We start from the raw sequence: 19674 nt of genomic DNA, 5'->3' as shown, positions 1-19674 counted from the left end.
CCTGAAGCTATACCCAGCTCCCAGGGCTCATTTGCTACTGCTTTAGAAATGGAGGTATTTTTCCTAACATTTCTCTCTTAAAATTACCTCCTGGAAATCTTAGATAATAGACTTAAATATATACAGATACAAGGTAAAAGTTAATTTATAATCCCATACTTCTAACTACTATGGACATATCTGAGGGGTTTTTCTCAACTGTATTCACATTATAGTAATAATTTATGTCCTAGATTTTGTCACATCATACTGTGCCATAAGTAAACATTTATACTATGTGTAATTTCAGAACAGTAGGCATCCTGCTTCATCATTGGGCATTTTTATTCTAGTATGAATGGCCCTGAGCTATGGATAACTAGTTCCATTTCTTACTACGTACTGTAAGTTATGATGCAGTTCACACTATGCATCTTGACAGCTTTTGCCTGTTTGAGATTGTTTTCTCCTAGTTCATGTTTAGAATAGACATAAAAGCTCATTGAGCTCCAACAAGTTTTGGTCTTAAAGTGTGTATTCAGGGACAGAGTTCTTTGTCTTTCAGTGGAGAACTTAGCTGTTCATCAGGCTATAATTGCTTTGACAAGCTAAAAACTGAGTGTTCCTGCTACCAGATATTTTCCAAGAAGCCACCAGAGCAATTAAAATGCTAACTTACAAGTTTTATTTGTTCACACCCTAACAGAACTGATTTTTTTTTAATTTGAAAACTTGACTCTGTCTGGATTCATGAGTTTGCAGTCATAGTCTTACAGTGTGTGTTTGAGAGACAGACACAATTTCAGGATGGAGGTCACCTCAGGAGCGGCAGAGGAAAGGAGTGGGGATAAGGGAGGTGGCCAGCAGTCGCACTCGGGCTAAAAGCAGGCCAGGCTGGTGGTGTGCAGCTGGTGTGCATGTGAGGTGCCGCGTGACCTCTTCCTCCTCAGTCCTCTCTGTCAGCAAACAGAATGAAACAAAGAAAGAATGTGTGGTGCCAGGAACCACCGAGCATCGAGAGTGGCACACCTGCCTCAGAGCCTCCTGAGCGATGACAATGCAGAAAACTGTGTGCCGTGTCACTCATGCCTGCGAGTGTGGACCCTGTCATGCGAGATGAGGTCTAGTGTCATCTAATTTTGTTCAGAAATGCATGATTATAGAGAGAGTTAGTGCATGGCAAACTAGAAATAGGTTGCCTCTGTCCTCAGACAGTCCGAATTTGGTTCTGCTAATCGTTGGACTGAGTAGGAACATTTAAAAATAGTTGACCACTGTTTACTTGTGTGCGTGTGAATTGGGCCTACCCTGCACCTCAGCTTTTTCTTCCACTCAAGTATGACTTGTTTACTTCCCCAAAATAATGTTTTGCTATTTAGGAAAGCAAGAGCCCTAGAATTTTTCATTTCTTTATGAATGGGTGCCCTCCCCTCAAAGGGCCCTCTGTATAGATGCAGAATCTGTGAGACATGCTCTTGGAATGTCTTTGTAGGCTAGCAGTGCCGCTCCCGTTACCTAGCTGAGCTCAAGGACTCCTGTGCTACTGCATCTGAGGGAGTCCGGGGCCCTGGACAGTGTAGCTCCGACATGGGAAATCCTGGGGTGAAAGTCAGGAGAAGCGGTCTGGGTTCCGCACCAGTGCCAGCAGCAGGCGTGGGCATATCCATCTGCTTTCTTATTTGAAAATGAATTGCTTAAGTTAAAAACTACGTTACTGAGTTCTGAGACCTGTATCTGTGTCCTCAGTGTCCCAGAAAAGCACTTGAGCCACTGTTAGCCGACTTCCCCCCTTTCTTTCCCTCTCTGACTTCCCCAATAACAATGGGCCATGTTGCCACCTCCCACCAAACCATGGGTGGGGTTCACCCTCAGAACCACTAGAAACCAAACATAGCCAGTGCCAGGAACAATCATGCATACATCATAGTGCACTCGGGTCCAAGTTACTACAAATGGACTCCTGCATGAAAACTCCAGGTACAAAAGCCAACCCCACAGTCCAGCTAAAAGTTCACAACAGGAGTAGCTTTCCTACCAGTTATTTTGGAAGGAAGCGGGACCATAGTTCAGCTGTTGAAGAACCAGCCACCAATTACTTCCTTGAGGACAACTTTCTAGCAGAACACACGCTCTGCTGACAGCAGCTCCAAGGACATTCCTGGACTCAGTGAGCAAGGAAACTGACAGTGATTTACAAACCCTCCATACTGTAACAGTGCATGAAGACGTGTGGATTTGGGTCCTAGCTCCTCCAAAGGCTGAGACAGGGCAGTCGTCTGAGTCCAGCCACCCTAGGCAACTATGAGACTGTCTCAAAACAACCAAACTGTTTACAGTAACTGCTGGCTCCATGTTTCACCACACACTTTTAAACAGTGAGTGTTCAACTTCACGTTGCCCTCATTTGGTGTTGCTTGACTCCTTTTAGTTATTTAACAAAGAGGTAGAGCAGGAAAGTGAAAAGTTACAGTCAAGACACCAATTCTTCCGATTTTAAAACATGTTTCCCTTAAGAAATTCATAGATCTCTGGGCAGTGGTGGCACATGCCTTTAATCCCAGCACTCGGGAGGCAGAGACAGGTGGATCTCTGTGAGTTCAAGACCAGCCTGGTCTACAAGAGCTAGTTCCAGGACAGCCTCCAAAACCACAGAGAAACCCTGTCTCGAAACCGCCCCCCAAAAAAATTCATTAAGTTTTCAGGGTTTTCTTTTCTTTCTATTTGTGGGGTGTGTGTATGTGTGTGTGTGTGTGTGTGTGTGTGTGTAGAGAGAGAGAGAGAGAGAGAGAGAGAGAGAGAGAGAGAGAGAGAGAGAGAGAGAGAGAGAATCTTAAGAGGAGCCTCAGTTTCCACCCTGCTGGCCTCTGCCACCCTTGACTCCTGCATTGGTGTTGAGGGAGCCTAGTCATCCATGCATGGGCACCTCCCTTGTGGAGGTTGGCCAGTCATTCTGGAACAGAAGCAAGCTAGCTGTCTCTAAGATTACCAGTTATTGGTGTGTGTGTGTGTGTGTGTGTGTGTGTGTGTAAGAATATTTTTACTTCTGTGGAATGGACGTGTACATGGGCAACTCCATGTCCCGTGTACAAAAATGTTCCTGTGGACAGCAAAGCTGGGGCAAGCCCTTCTGGGCCTCCTTAGCTTAGACCCTTCCTGGTGAAAAGAGTTTGGGTGAGATCAGTGACAATATATGCAAGGTTTAATTCATAAGAAGCATTCGAATTTAAAATGAAGAACAAAATATTTTGTTTCCCAAATTAAAAATGTTTGAATGTGGCTACTGCCTTTTTCTTTGTGCTTGGAAACTCCATAAATTATATTTCTGAGACCTGTATGTAAACTGAGGGATGCAGGCAATAAGACAACCCAAAGAGCAACAGGCAGTTTTCCTGTGTTTACATTTGTTTAGAAGTACTTTGAAATCACATTTCTTAGGAGGGGAGCAACATCTATTCTGTACACATCAGTCAGCATGGGGCTTCCACCCTGGGTTCTCCTACACTTCAACTCAGGGTCCTGCCACCCCACCCCATGAAGCCTCGGACAGTCAGGGCCAATATGAGAGTCTGGTGAACAGAGGGCTCAGGAGCCATAAACAAAACACTAAGGGAAGTTGTTGAAGCCTGCAAACAGCCTGAACATTTTTGCTAAGTTTTGATGTAGGTTGTGGGCTCTAGAATTCATCCAGCATGCCTGCCTGCAAACTCCACCAGGCTTCTAAAAGAAGCTTGCTTTGCCCAGTGTACCTAGTCTCTCTTTCATTTTTAAACAGTGCTTTTGTGAGTTATTTATGTAGTTGCCACAAAACGCCAGGCAATCTGTAGTTAGAACTTTAGCAGTTCTCTTATAAACAAATGTCAACCAGAAAAGGCAAGAGTGTGGCTGGTGATTCCCACCATACTCTCGGGTGTTCTGTGAAGAGCAGACATTTGTGTAGCCGTGCAAACAAGCCTGGAATACCTTCTTTTGTAGGTAACAATTTTAGTTTATTGTAGCAAAAGCCATGTCTATAAAAATTCGCATGTTGACCATTTTAAAAGATAGGGCTCAGTGTTTAGAGTTGTCACCCCCCACGGAGTTATATCAGAATGTTCCAGCACCCCAGAAGGAAACCATTTGCACTAGGCAGTCTCTCCATTCCTTTCTCCTCTAGGCTTGGAAGCCACCAGTCTGCTTCTGTGGGTCTGCCTGTTTTAGAAAGTTTGTATAAACGGAATCAAATCCATGTTGTTCAGCACATTGTTCCTTGTAATGTCCATGACAGGTTCTGTGGCGTGGACATCTACTCATCCGTTGGTGGGTACTCAGGCTGTAAATACTTCTGGCTGGTGCTACTCCTGCTGTCAACACTGGAGCATGGTGTTTATTTGAACAATCCTTTTCTCTGTGTTGGGACAGCATTTTTAAGTCACACGGTCACTCACTGCTTAGCTAAGCAAATAGATGCCATAAATGGCAGCTACGCTGTTGTGCGTTCCAGCTCGCAGTGTCTTCTTGTGCTCAGCACGTATTTTCTGTTTTACATTTCAGTGCCTGTACCAGTGGTGTGAAACGACACCTTACTGCAGTGTGACCTGCATTGCCCTAAGTCTCTTTTTTTGTGCATTACTGGTTACTTTTATTCCTCTTTGGAGAAAGCTCTACTCAAATCCTTTGCCACATGGATGGATTATGCCTTGTTGTTGAGTTGTAAGAGTTCTTTATATAGTCTAGATATGAGATCAGTAAGATAAGACTTGCCGATATTTTCTTCCCGGCCCCCCAACAGTGTCTTTTATACAGAAGTGTTAACTGTTAGTGAAGTTCATCTGATGGGCAAGGCCATGAATGTGTCCTCTCCAGTTTTCTCCAAATGTCTGAGACCTTTGGTTCATTTTTAATGATTTTTGTGTAGGGTGTGAGGTGAGGACCCAGGTTCATTCTGGAATGTTTTTTATCTGGAAAGAATTGAACTTTGTCAAATTCTAAATAATTAAAATGGCCATGTGGTTTTCCTGTGTTCACTCCATGTGATATCAGCTTCCTAGGGCCATAGCAAAGTACCATAGAGGGCTTGAAAGAACAGAAGTATGTTCTCTCCCAGTTTGCAAACCAGAGAAGTCCAACGCTAAGGTGCCAGTAGAGTTGGTTCTTTTACAAGGCTTCAAGGAGGATCTTTCCATCCTGTCTCTAATTTTTGGTGATTGCCAGCAGTCTTTCTTGTAGACACATCACTCCATTCCATGGCTTCATGTGACACATTCCTCTCTGTATGCCTGTATATCTCTGGATCTGAAGTTTCTTGTTACCAATCATTAGATTGGAGTCTTTTAACCCGGTATGACCTCATCTTAGCCTGATGGATCTGCAAATTTCACGTTGCCATAGAAAATGACACCGTTGGGTGCTGAGGGTTAGGCTATAGCATCTGTATGGGTTACACTATATCTGGTGTTTCACTGTCTTATGAGGAGCTAAGTTCCTCTTGGTCATTCTATATGACCCTGTTAATTGCCTTTTAATTCATATCTGGCTTTTGAATGTCAAGGTTTTGCTGGCCTCATCCAATGGGCTAAGAACATTCCTCCTTCTCTGAAGAATTTAAGAAACACTGCATTTTTTTTTTCTTTAAATGTTAGTAGAAATTTATCAGTGAAAGTCAGCCGGCCTGGGCTTTTCATTGTTGTGGGTTTGGGTTACCGACTTGATCTCTTATAATAGGTTTGCTGAAATTTTCTATTTCTTGAAGAATTTGAACATTTTTTTCTTATCTAGCTGTGCTGGCCAATAGCATTTGTCTTCTTGACAGGACCCAAATAAACGAAGAGACAATACTCTGGGCACGTCTCTGAGGGACTACCTAGGTTGGTTTGCTTGAGTTGGGATGACCCACCCTAAATGTAGGCAGTGTCTTTCCATGGGCAGGAGTCAGAGACTGGGTAAGAGGGAGAGAAGAAACAGTGCTGGCCTTGCTGTCTCTCACCCTAACTGTGGGTAGGGCAGCCTCCACACACTGGGACCAGACACTAGTGCATTCTCTGAGTTGGACCACTATTCATGGCTTTTGTTTCAGTAAAGTTATGCTCCACTTCAAGTTTAGCTTTTCAGAATGCAGCTCTTACCAATGCAGCCTGAGGCTTGTCAAGGTGGTTCATCTCTAGAGCCCGTTTTCTGGTGTTAGTCATTCCCTGTGGTTTTCTCTCCTCCCTGTCTGTCCCTTTGTTTATGGCTTTGATTCACTGCTTTTCCTAGTTCCTTAAAGTGTGATGTTATCTTTCTTCTGAATGTAGGCATTTACAGCTGTGATGATTGGCCGGCCTGAATGCTGTTTCTCATGTTTTCATTTTCACTGGTCTCAAGGTGTTTACCGATCACCCTTGTGCTTTCTTGTTCCAGTAGCTAGGTAGAGCCTAAGATACTGTGTAACCAGGAGGCCAAAGCCTCATCCTTGTCACCTTATGGTTCTGGACCTGCTGGGTGGAAGTCTGGAGAGCCTCTTGCTGGCCTGTGTGGGTCCCTGGCCTTCTGGGGGTGGAGTTACTGTGGTTAACAGTACTAGAGATTGTTCCATCATGAGCCCTAAGGAACACAGGGGCCAGAGCCTTCTCAGGGGAGCCTGTTCTGCTTAGCTCCTGCTGAGGAAGCGGATGCCCCAAGGCAGGTGATGGAGCAAACAAGCAAAGATTAGTTTGTCATATTCCTGTCACTTGTGTATGAACATTTTAGTAAGGCATCGCTCAAATGTTTCTTCTGTTTTAGGTGTTTGTGGCCAGTCCTCACAAAACACAGCCAATCGTGGAGATACTGTTAAAAAATCAGCCCAAACTCATTGAATTTCTGAGCAGCTTCCAGAAAGAAAGGACAGATGACGAGCAGTTTGCAGATGAGAAGAACTACCTGATTAAACAGATTCGAGACTTGAAGAAAGCAGCCCCGTGAAGACGGGCCTGCCCTGACAGCCATCTGTCTCCCTTGCCCAGTGGGCACAGTGCCGCTTCAACAGTCTCCATCCTTGGGAGGCTTTGGAGGTGCCTGGTTTCTCAATTGATTATTCAAGGTAGATGGAATATAAACATTTGAATGGAAAAAAATCAACCTAGAATAATATATTCATTTTAATCAAGTCTGTGATTGCTTATGTGAAATCAACCATTATATTAAACGTTGATAAAAGCAGGTGTAACTCAGAGCTGGACACTGGGTCACCCAGGCCACCAAGTAGAAGGAGCACAAGTGTCTCTTGTGGCAGAATGGGGAGGGAACCTTCTGTGTGTGTTTAGACAGGCTGTTTCAGGCACTAGAGAGATATGCACTTTGACACCCTGCCTGCTACCTTCTAACTGTGGTAAGTGGCTCCTGGCTTCCAGAGGAACGGTGCTCAGTTTCTGCTCGCTGCCCCTCTTTGTGTCCCAGCCTTGATCCAGGGCCCATGCCCATTCCAACTGTAGAGCAACTGAGGACCAGGTGAAATCAGCTGGGGCCACGTGGGCCGAGAACATGCATGGGCGTGACTTTTCAGAGAACTGCAAACAGGTGACTGTAGAGTCACTGCTGTTCTGTATGCCCCTGAGGAGGGTCAGTGAGTGTGGGGACATTTCACTAGCGTCTGTTGTCTAGAGAGAGTGCTCTGTGGGGACTGTTTTGAGAGGGGAATCACAGTGGGTGCAAAGCCTGGGACTGGAGGCTGTGGTAGACTTTGATCAGGAGAGGACGGAGTGATTCGTGCATAAAAATTTCTCTAATGACCAGAGGTTCTCTTGTCCAGTTTGTTCTGTAATAAACTCTCAGTCTGTGCCTGCCCATCAGTGTCTTCAGTGAGAACCTCCCGAATGCCCTCTTGTGTACTGGGATAACCAAGGTGTTCATCTGTGTCCCTTGACAGGCATACAAAGAAAAATTAATTTTTGAAGTTCATGATTTGTCTTCAGACCTCAAACCTCTACAATGGCATTTTGAAGTGACACTGAACCTGCGATTGCTTCTCTGCTCTCTGTGCCCTGAATTCCTATGGCACTTGGCTGCTGTCTTCTTTATGTCTCCAGCCAGAGACAGGCAGGGAAGTGTGTTCTCCAGGATGAATGCCTCTCGTGGTTTCCCACCCAGAGAATTCCCTGGCAGGGCACTTTACCTTTGACTGGGGTCCAGGTGTGTTGCTTCCACGCAGCCCCTGGTGACCTGTATTCTTCAGTCACAGGAGTCAGATTATTTTTATAATGTTCCCTGATAGTCCAGAGTCCCTTAGAGTTTGTCCTTTCTGGATTTGCTTATTTGATTAAAAGATGAGAAAAATGTTTTTAATGTGTTTCTGTAGCATCATGGGACACAGACAAGGCCGTGTTCTAATTTTATTTCAGTTAGAAACATCTCTTTCTCTGGGTTTGAATCTGCTCTCTCAGCCTCCCTCTGTCATGGCTGTGCGCCTGCCCAGAGGAAAACTTTAGAGCCCGAGATGCAGTCAAGGAGGCAGCCGGGGTGTTGGTGGGAGTCTGTAAGTTATCCAGGGGCACTGGAGCTCGCCATCATGCTGTGGGAACACAGGTCATCACACATACTGTGAAACGTGAGTTTGGAAAAGGTCACATTTCATAAGAAGCATGGTTTAAAGACTGCATGAAAAGCAGTAGTTGGGTTCTTGTCCTGGCTCCAAACAGGAAAGGCCCCAGGCCAGGAGAGCCCCAAGGCCACACAGAGCCCCCAGTGCTACCATCCAGTGCACTGTAACACAACAGTGACATGCCGTGACCAAGCACCAGCCAGCATGTGTGAAATCCCACTGTTCTGTCTCCTCCCGTTAGCAGTTAGTGATGGAGGTCGTGAGAAGAATGTTCCATACTTAGTTAGGGTAGGACACACCCCACAGATGCCCAGAGTGACCTGAGGCCCAGCTTCTGTCCTTTTTAAAACTAGCGCCAGGGCTATGACCTGAGAAAGGTCATGGTGTTGAGCTATGTAGTGTTCTACTGAGACCTGGGAGGTTCTTGGTGTCAGGGTCCTGGAATGTAGCCAGTGGGGATTGAGATCACAATGTTCTTGGATAAGGCTCTTGGCTAAAACCAGGCATCTGCCCAAAGTTAGGACCGTTCCTGGAGAAAAGGCTGGGAAGCAGCATCCACTCCTTGTAAATGTTCTTGACTCGAAACCTCGGCCATTCCTCATCCTGTGGTGCCTCTGGGGAATGACGTGTGAGCATCTCCAAGTGTCCATCACTAGCCGCTGGCTGTTAGGAGCCTTTAGCAGCAGATGCAGCTGCGTGGCCACAGTGGCACCTGAAAAGTACACAAGTCCCAGAAGTGATTATAACATGAAGGGAAGAGAATTTGGAACCACAAGTGTCCAAATAATGGGTCTCATTACGACGTCCACCCTGAACTGTCTCCACGTGAAAAGATGGTTGCTTCACTTGCAGATCACGCTAGTTTATGGTATCAGAGACAATTAGCATTTTATGCATCTTGCTTCTTTTTCTGCTCCTCTGCCTGTGCGGTGCCATCTGCTCACTGGCATTCCTTCAGGAAGGTTTTGGATATTGTAATGAGAGTTCACCATTAGATAAAGGTTTGCCTGAGGTGACTGAAGAGGATGAAGGTGGTTTTGTAGAGGGCTGTGCTTTAATTTTGACTTGTGGAGAATGTTTGTGTGTGGGGAATATTTGTGTGGAGAATGTCTGTGTGTGGAGAATGTGTGTGGGGAATATTTGTGTGGAGAATGTCTGTGTGTGGAGAATGTCTGTGTGGAGAATGTCTGTGTGTGGAGAATGTCTGTGTGTGGAGAATGTCTGTGTGGAGAATGTCTGTTTGTGTGGAGAATGTCTGTGTGTGGAGAATGTCTGTGTGTGGAGAATGTCTGTGTGTGGAGAATGTCTGTGTGGAGAATGTCTGTGTGTGGAGAATGTCTGTGTGTGGAGAATGTCTGTGTGTAGAGAATGTCTATGTGGAGAATGTCTGTGTGTGGAGAATGTCTGTGTGTGGAGAATGTCTCTGTGTGGAGAATGTCTCTGTGTGGAGAATGTCTGTGTGTGGAGAATGTCTATGTGGAGAATGTCTGTGTGTGGAGAATGTCTGTGTGTGGAGAATGTCTGTGTGGAGAATGTCTGTGTGTGGAGAATGTCTGTGTGTGGAGAATGTCTGTGTGGAGAATGTCTGTCTGTGTGGAGAATGTCTGTGTGTGGAGAATGTCTGTGTGGAGAATGTCTGTGTGGAGAATGTCTGTGTGTGGAGAATGTCTGTGTGTGGAGAATGTCTGTGTGTAGAGAATGTCTATGTGGAGAATGTCTGTGTGTGGAGAATGTCTGTGTGTGGAGAATGTCTCTGTGTGGAGAATGTCTCTGTGTGGAGAATGTCTGTGTGTGGAGAATGTCTATGTGGAGAATGTCTGTGTGTGGAGAATGTCTGTGTGTGGAGAATGTCTGTGTGTGGAGAATGTGTGTGGAGAGAGTTTCTGTGTGTGAATTAAGTCTGTGTGGGAGCTGCCATGATTAAAGCATAGCCGTTAGCCTGCCTATGCTGGGTCATGCAGACATAGCCACAACTCTCATGGCAGAGAACACATAGAGCCTCAGACAGTGTGACGGGCCTGCTCCTGATCAAGCAACTAGCAGTAGAGCCAGGATCAGGGCCAGCTCTGACCCCAAAGTCTGAATCTTGCAAGACAGGCTGTCTCCACTAGGCCAAGCCTCAGCCTCCCTCCCAGACAGGCCCTTCGTTCCCCATGGTCCAAAAGGAGAAACCCAGATCCAGCCATTACCAGACAACTCCTAACTGCTCACAGGCATGCATCTGGGCCCCTCCCAGGCCTGCCTGTCGACCACAGCTCATCATCCAAAGCCTCAGTAGTGCGTCACTACAAAGAATGGGTTAACATTTAGAAAAGTTGCATCCATGGGCCATGTCTGCACCTACAACCCTAACAAAGTCAGAGACTGAAGCAGGAGGACCATTTGAGCTCAGGAACTCTAGCCCAACCTGGGCAGTCTGGTAAGACCTATCTCAAAAGGGGAGTGCCAGGCAGGAGGTGTAACTGAAGTGGTATATGTTTACCTAGCAAGCACGAAACCACTGGTTCAGTCAATGTAAAAACCAGGCATGCTAGCATTCAGGAGATGGTCAAAGTCATGGTCCTCAACTACATAGCAAGTTCAAGACCAGTCCGGGATACATGAGACGCTATCAAACAAACAAAAATAGCCACAAAAAAAAAAAAAAGAAATACCACCACGTCTAAGGAGTTGACCACAGAGCCAGGTCTCACTGTGTGTCCAGCCTGCCCTCTTGACTCAGGACTCAGAGGAAGGGCAAAGCCCTAACTGCAGACTGTTGTCTCTGTCAGGGAGGAGAGCGCCTGCCCTTTCTGCAGGCACAGTGTGACATTCACATGGCCATGCCCTGCCCTGCCGGGATGAATGAGCTTCTGTGTTGCCTGGGGTGTGGGAGGGAAAATTTGGGCACACCCACAGCTGGCTGGCCGGCTTCTGGCAGCTCCGGCTCTGACCCTGACCTTGACTAGGGCAGAGCAGCTTTACCCAGCTGTCAGTTTGCTGTGCCCATCTGAATCCAGGTGGAGCATGTGGCCAGCAGCCAGGGGATGTACGCGATAAGAAAGCCAGGGCAGAGAAAGTGTACAGTGCCCCCGAGCCTCCATATGAAAGGCTCCCGCCCTAGCCACAGCCCCTCAGGCCAGATGATGTCCCTCTCCCACAAAGGGTCTCCTCTATTGGGGCCTACTGACCTTGGAAGACAAGTGTGTCAGTTTACTATAAAATGAGACATCCTTGGGTTCAGCTGGGAGCAGTGCCAGGGGAAGTGAGGCTAGGTTTGCCCTCTAAACAGTGGCTGATCTGGGAACAAAGGCTGCAGGAGAACCAAAGCCCAAAGGAGCCTGCGTCCGGCTGCGAGTGTCCCCACTTGTCTCTTCCCAGGTGGCTGAACAACCCAGGCCAGCTCCCAGGTACCTGCATCTCTCCAACTCAGGGAAGGGAGGGGACATCCTTGGCACTCAGGAACTTGTGCTGCTCTCTCCTAAAGTGGGTGGGTAAGAGGCTCAGTTAGTGCCACTCCTACCTGGGCACAAAGAGAGGTCACCTTTTGCCCTGAGGTGTCTGTGTAACCCTGGGGTTCTGTCCACACACCTGTGCTCAAAGAAAATCAGCCCTAACCCTTCAGGCTGGTACTGGACTCCTCCTCTGAGATTCTCAAAATCTAGTTTAGAAGAAACTGCCCACATGGAAGAAGGAAGGCCTGCTGTGGAGGAAATAGAAGAGGACCGACATGTTCACAGGATGGTTGGCGTCACCTCTTGTCTCTCCAACTCCTTTCCATGTTTTCAGTGGTCTAGGTCCTTCCTCAGTGGTTCTCAACCTTCCTAATGCTGTGACTCTTAGATACAGTTCTTTACTTTGTTGCTGCTTTCTAACTGTAATTTTGCTACTGTTATGAATCCTTGCATAATTATCTGCTATGCAGGATATCTGATATACGGCCCACAGGTTGAGAACCACTGCTTTAGCTGATAACTGGTTTCCATCTGTCCTTGCAGAGTCTGAATCCTCTGCCCCCTCAACACCTCAGCTTGTCCAGGCTGGGAGAGCGATTTCCCATAGTCCACTATCCTATCTGTCTGGACCTCTAGGCTCTCCCTTCAGTATTTCTCAATGCTTGTTATTGAACTTATCAGAGTGCACATCTTCAGATACTAGTCTCCTATCACCCTCTCCTGCTCTGCTAACCTGCGGGCTCACCCCTGAAAGCTCATCCTTTCAATGTATTGCCTCGGCAGCCACAGATTCCCTGCCCCCTTGTCTTTTGCAACCTATGAAGGGTTTACACTCTGACTCATCTTAAAGCAATCTTTTCACTCAGCTTCAGAGCACCAAAATCATAGCGGTAAAAGGAACCCAAATAGGACAGGACCTTTTCAAGTTGCAGGGCATAGAAACATCTCAAATTAGAAGGGAAAAAATGTATACACATACATACATACATACATGCATACACATATACACACACACCTGGGAACTCCTAGGATTCAGTTTCAGGTATGGCTGAATCCAGAGACTCAAGCCCCCATCATTAGGACCCTTTCCCACAACCCTAAATACATGGTTGTATTCCCAGACAAGATGTGTCACACGGTGAGAAGGGTGTTATTGACCCCCCAAGGCCAATACGCAGTGGCACATTATTGAAAAGGAGACAGACCTCCTCCAAGTGTCTGTTCTTTTCCTCTCCTGGTGAGGCTCTGATGACTGTGCCTGTGGTGTTGCTTACCCCTGAACACTGTCCTTTGAAAACACTGTCACATACAGAAAGAATGTTGGGGCAAGGAGCAAGGGGCACTGTGGAGTTGGGGCAGCCTGGCTCTATGTTTTTCTTTTCCTGTTGCTGGGATAAAGTGCTCTATCTACTAAAGCAACTTAAGGAGAAAAGGGTTGAGGGGTTTTGTTTTGTTTTTTGACAGGGGGTGTCAATCATTGTGGAGAAGACACATGGCATCCAGAGGCAGGAAATAGAGAGACACCAACACTGCTGCTCAGTTCACTTCCTCCTTCCTCCATGATCCCAGCCTGGGGAGCTAAATGCAGATCAAAACCATCATGACCAATAGGCAAACAAACAAACAAAAATGAAAGGGATAAAAACATAGGGAGGCTAATCCCAAGCAATTGACAGACAAACCAAAATACCAGAGGCACTACTTAATACTCAATGTCTAGAATCAAATGATTAGGCAACAGGAAGATGCAGAGAAATTGAAACTCATGCTATGGGTGAGGATATGAAATCATGGAAATTAGTCTAGTAGTTAATGAGGCACAGTGCTGATCATATGACTCAGCAATTTCACTCCCAGGTGTAAACTCAAGAGAAAACTTGCCCATACAGGAACTTGAATGAGGAAATGTTTATAGAGGCATTCTGGTGAGTGCTGAAGGCTGGAAAGAGGGTGATAATATTGATAAGTGGACAAAATCTGCTATAGCCACACAATGAAACTACTCACAGAGGTAGATGTTCTGAGAGTCTCACGAACACTTCGATAAGTGAAAAAAGACATTTTCTGCTGCTGTAACAATATATGGGTTTCAGTCATGTGAAAGGAGCAGAAAGGCTTCAGCTCATGGCTCTAGATGCTAGGATGTCCAGTGCCAAGGCATGGGCATCGGGTAAGGACCTTCTCACTACATCAGCACAGGATAACAGGCCAAGCATCAGCACCATGGCTGTGCATGAAGACAGAGCCCACAACTTAAACATTGTGTCTTTAAATTTTCATCATACAATACATGCCGATTGTGACTCCCCTCTCCCAGGTCCTCCCCACCTCTCCACCCTCCCAAAACCACATCCTTTCTTGCTCTCATTGGAAAACAAACAGACATCCAACTTAAAAGGGGAGAATACATAAAAACAAACCTGACTAGGACAAAACAAACAAGCAGTGTGCCCCTTCTGCAGTGTTTGGAAGAGTCATCCCCGTCACAGCAGCTAACACTAAACGATCTGTTCACAGACAGCACAGGAGTCTAGAGACAGAAAGCTCTCTGATTGCCTGAGGCTGGAGGGTGGAGTGTGAGACAGGGATGTGTGAGGACACGGCTAGAGGTTGGAGTTTCTCACTGAGGTGACAGAAATTTTTTAACTCTTTATGGTAGTGCTTGCACGTTCGTTAATAGATTTTTCTGTCCCTCTTCCCCCTAATAGGTTTCTCAGCTGAAGCAGTAGGTCAGATCAAGCTGAACTGAAAAGGTGTAGCAACAGGTTTATTTGAGCAAAGCAACTCTCAGGCAAGTTCTCCAGTCCCAGAAACAGAGACCAGAGAAACTGCACCCCTAGAATTAAAGCAGGGAGACTTTATAGGTTGTAGGTGAGGGTTGATGACATGTTCGCCACAAGCTGGGCCTGTGCAAGTATAGTCAAAAGCTGGGCAGTTTAGGTGGGGACTTGGGCAGCCGGCAAATTCAGGGGAGGAGGCTGTGATAGCCAGCAAGAATGTGGAACTGGGCTTTTTGGTGCCTTTCCTTTGTTTGGAGGCTCTCCGAGCGGGCAGGGTTTGGAGACAGAAACAGGAATGGGGCTTTTCAGATCATGGAGGAGACAGCTAAAGGTTCTTTTTTTTTTTTTTTTAATCGAGACAGGGTTTCTCTGTAGCTTTGGAGCCTGTCCTGAAACTATCTCTTGTAGACCAGGCTGGTGTTGAACTCACAGAGATCTGCCTGCCTCCTGAGTGCTGGGATTAAAGGCATGCGCCACCACTGCCCTGCGAGAGCTGGAGGTTCTAACTGGACACACAAACCTGGAAATTAGCACACTAAACCACTGAATTATTAGTTTAAATGGGTGTGTGAGATTGTAATAAAGCTGTTCAAAGTGTTAGCACAGGCTTGAAGACCTTTATTTTGTCTGCAGAGCAGGGGACTGAACCCAGTCCTGAGCACAGGCTAGACAAGAGCTCTACCACTGAGCTGCATCAATGGCCTGATGGCCGTTTTATCTTGAATATTTTCTGTGTCATTTAATACTATTTATGGTACATCTTCATGCTACATATTAATCCATGCACTTGTGCCAGACAACCCCAACCCATTCTGGTGTCTTAGGTAAATGTGAATATTGGTGTAATGAAAGTGTTTGTGCCCACCCACGATTCTCTCCTTGTGAGCAATCCCAGAGCATAGCGGGTCACTCATGCTATTCCCTCATGCCATCCTCACAGCGCTAGGGAAAGTACTTTGTTCCCATGTTAGTCCCCTGTTTCTCTGCCCTCTGGGTTAGTCGGATGCCCTTCTTGGCTCATCTCTAGAAGGCCTCCCTGCACAAGATGTGTTCCAGACCCCAACTTCTTTAGCTCTCCTCCTGATGCTATGGCCATCACCCCAATCTCTTGATTTAAACCAGCACACACACACACACACACACACACACACACACACACAGTGTGGACCTCTGTGTAGTCAGCTCACTATGACAAACTCAGAGGAAAACAACGCAAAGGAGGAAAGGGATGGCTTGGCCATTTGTCTGGCCTCATGCTTTTAGGTGTGTGGCAAGACAGAAACATGATTGAAAGGACACTTCCCTTGTGGTGCCAGGAAGCAGAGAGGGGCGTGAAGAGGCTGGGACCAAATCCTTTCAGGGCATGCCTGGTGATATGCTTCATTATTAGGCACTGTAGGGACTCAGGCATTGCGCTGGCCTGCCCCGTCACCTGGCAGCATGCACTCAGGCACTCAGGCAGTGCCCTGGCCAGCCCAGGCTTCTATGACTGCTACATCACTACACGGTCTGCACACAGGTGCAAAGGGCCCTTTAAGAGAAAAACTCCACCTCTCTCTTTCCCACTGTTCCTCTGAAAGGGCAGACAGGACTTTTCCTGTCTCTCTCTTCTCAATCTCTCTCTCTCTGTGACTCTCTCTCTCTGTCTCTCTCTGTCTCTCTGTCTCTGTCTCTGTCTCTCTCTCTCTCTCTCTCTCTCTCTCTCTCCATTCTTTCTCTCCTTTCCCTCCCTGCTCCCTTCCCTTTCTAATCAAACTTCTCACTGAAGCTCTGTCTGCAGCCTAGTGAGGTACTCTGCTAACTATGCCACATCCCAACCCACAGGCAACCTCTCGTCACACCTCTCCCTTCTCTTAGCTCTCACAGGCCTCGCCCTCCTTGATCCTATGCTGGAGTCCAGCTCTAGTGGGGTTCAGGTCCCAAAAAGGAGGTGTGGAGTTGGAGAAGGGAAGGAGGAGGCTGACATGATCTGAAGGTGAATCAGGATGGCTGCCCCTTTTTTTGAAAAAAAAAAAAAAGGCTACACCTTTTAGGCTCAATAGTTTAGTCACGGGCAAGGTTGATTCAAGGATGAAAACACCATTAGCTTCATTACTGTGGTTTTCCTGGGACAAAAGCAGTGAGTTCAGCAAGTGTCTAAATGCCTATTGTTCTCAAAGGTTCAGGACCTCCACCAAGCACCCTCTTACCTTAGTGGAAGAGCCACAAGTTCCTCCTGCCAGAGATAAGGAGAATGACTGCTTTTAGCAAGCAAGAGCTTTCTTCAAGCCCCTGAGGGGATGGGGTCCTTATGCAAATGCATGACCTTGGGGATGGGACTTCTCCTGGGGACCAGACACTCAATACAATTTAAAGCCATTTTCTTTCTTCTGGGGGCAGGATGCAGCATTTGTGCTGAGCTGTTCCCTGATTGCCTCCCTTTGTGTCTTAGTCTTACTCTATTGACCCTCAAACGTCCCCAAAGGGGAAGGTCCTGATGTCCTACTCTTTTCCCATTATACCATACCATTCTGATCTCTATACTTACTAACTGAACTCTTGCCCTTAATGGCTTCAGGCTCTGGATCTCTATTGTAGGCGTTTCATCCTTGGGATCAGGTGTTTTAGTAAATCTCTAACATTCCTGTTCTTGGTGTAATCAGGAGGGCACAATGGGAGTCCTGTGTGCAAGAGTCATCACACCATATGGTTCCACGGTGGTGGGGACTTTCTTTCTTTCTCTCTTTCTTTCTTTGTTTTTTTACAAAGAATGATCTTGTTTAAAGAGGCTGCCATTTTAAACATTTTCACCCTTCAAAGCCTGCACCAAATTTCCCAAAAGAAGAGGCCTAAGGGAACTCCGACAACAAAGTAAAAGTAAAAGATTGCTGGAGAATCGTGCCCCATGAAGTCAAAACGCTGGAACTTTGTCAAGCAGCAATGACCGCCACGTGGTCCCCACCAATGACCGCCACGTGGTCCCCACCAATCCCCAGTCTTACATCTCAGTGACGATATGCCTAACGTTCTGCTCTCACTGGTCTTCATCTCCTGGCTTTGCATTCAGAATCTGGGCACACTGATAACTTCATCTCCACGGCTCCTGAGTGCCCGATGACCTCCAAGCTCTCGATGCACCTGCCTGAGGATGTTCAAAGGCTCTCAGCACCAGGGTTTGGGCAGAACTGTGACTTCTTGTCTTTTTCTCCTCATTTCCAGAATCCTGTTGTTAATTTAATACAAGTTAGAGGCTTCCAAGGGGCCTCTCCTTCAACTTCTGGGACATGCTGCCCTCTGCTGACTAAAACAAAAAATGGTCTTTACTGGAGTCCTGTGGGGCTCTACAGGATATGTGTGGCTTAGCTAAAACTAACTCATTGATCAAATGCCTGCGAGTCAGGAGCCTGAGAGGCCTACTCAAGGAGCACACACAGCAAAACTGACAAGGAGCTTAAGCAAGATGCAAGACTGGGTTAAATGTAACAACGGGTCAATACACAGTGGCATCCCTGCGTCCTCACACAAAATTCCTAAGCAGGGCAGAGAGCTTGCTCGACATACAGGAGGCCCTGAGTTCTTCCCAGCACTATAAAAACTAAAGACAGAAAGAAACAGAGTTGAGAACCCTGAACTTCTTCAGGAGCGCTCTAACAAGGACTTCTGGTGACCCCAATGCCTGCCAGGCTATGTCGCCTTGCATTTGGACTCTTGCCGTATCTTCATGTCTAGACCTAGGTCACTTCCCTCCCGTCCACCCATACTTCTCTAACCAGGGCCAGACCCTCTGAGGGAGCGGCCAGGTGGTTTTTTACTCTGAGGGAGCAGGAATTGGCCCTCTGGGTGTGGGAGCTGAGGGCTCCTAAGAGAGGGACATCAAGGAAGAGTCAGAGTGGGTGTGACCTGGGGAGTGGAGGCAGGGGCAGAGTTGGTGCTGGACCAAGGCTGAGGGAACCGAGAACCTGGGGGCAGGAGTCTTGAGGGGCGAGTGAGAAGATGTCTAGTGGGTATAGGCTGTGGGGACCCTTTAAGGGCGGGAAGCATTTCTCAAGCTATTAGTTTATGAACAAGAGAAGTTGAGGGTGCTGAGGAAGTCAGCCTGTGCTTCCATGTAAGAAAGGGCCGGGAACAGGGTGGCTAATGGAAGTCTTCGATTGTTGAAAATTGAGTAAGAACCATACCTTAAATTCCCCCAAATACAGTACCGTCACACCCAGGAAGGCTTTCTAGGTCAGTAGCCTAGGCTGCGCTTGAGTATCTACTGGCAACAGCAACACAAACAAATAAACAGAGAGGCAGGCCCAGTGATGCCTGACTGCAGTCCCGGCACTCGAGGCTGACAGGAGCATTTCCAGCCCAAAGTCAGCCTGGGCTACGTGTGTAACAAGAGCCTGTCTCAAAAATAATTGTAAAAGGAAAAGCATGTAGGGACCTGGTATCAGAACTGGATCAGGCCATTTCTGCCTCTTGCTATTCAACCCGAAGTCAAGGATGGAGAAATCTGCTCTACCTCCTGATGGGAGGAATTTACAAAGACATTTGGTTAACAGTGTTGGGATTTGAAGGCCCCCTGGGGTTCACATATGTGAATGCTTAGTCATCAAGGAGCAGAACTAGTTGAAAATTTTAAGTGTGGCCTTGTTGGAGGAACTGTGTCACTGGGGGGTGGGCTTTGAGGTTTCAAAAGCCCATGCCAGGACCAATCACTTTCTGTCTCTGTCTGTCTCTCTGACTCTGAGTCACTCTGTCTCTGTCTCTCTTCATGTCTGCCTGTCTGTCTGTCTGTCTGTCTGTCTGTCTGTCTGTCTGTGTCTCTTTCTCTCTCCTATTAACCTATGGATCTGGATGTAGCCATTAGCTATTTCTCTGGTACCATACCTGTCTGCTGCCATGCTCCCGCCATGGCGATGATGGACTACACCCATGAAACGGAGCCACCAGTTAAATGCTTTCTTTGATGAGAGTCGCCGTG

At 46.9% G+C, this 19674-nt stretch overlaps 1 protein-coding gene across 6 annotated transcripts in view; it reads left to right on the top strand.

Moving 5' to 3' along the window:
* Window positions 1–7758, top strand: part of Cab39l (calcium binding protein 39 like) — a 106174-nt gene extending 98416 nt beyond the window's left edge. For all 6 annotated transcript variants that reach the window (XM_040740543.1, XM_040740538.1, XM_040740541.1 and 3 more), the window contains one exon: window positions 6718–7758. In XM_040740543.1, the coding sequence (XP_040596477.1) occupies window positions 6718–6897 (180 nt within the window). In that variant the 3' untranslated portion in view covers window positions 6898–7758. The remainder of the gene's footprint in view (window positions 1–6717) is intronic.
* The last annotated feature ends 11916 nt before the right edge of the window (window positions 7759–19674 follow it).

This window comes from Mesocricetus auratus, unplaced genomic scaffold (genome assembly GCF_017639785.1).
Source record: "Mesocricetus auratus isolate SY011 unplaced genomic scaffold, BCM_Maur_2.0 Super-Scaffold_100707, whole genome shotgun sequence".
NCBI lineage: Eukaryota > Metazoa > Chordata > Mammalia > Rodentia > Cricetidae > Mesocricetus > Mesocricetus auratus.
This window is presented reverse-complemented; position numbering and strand designations above follow the sequence as displayed.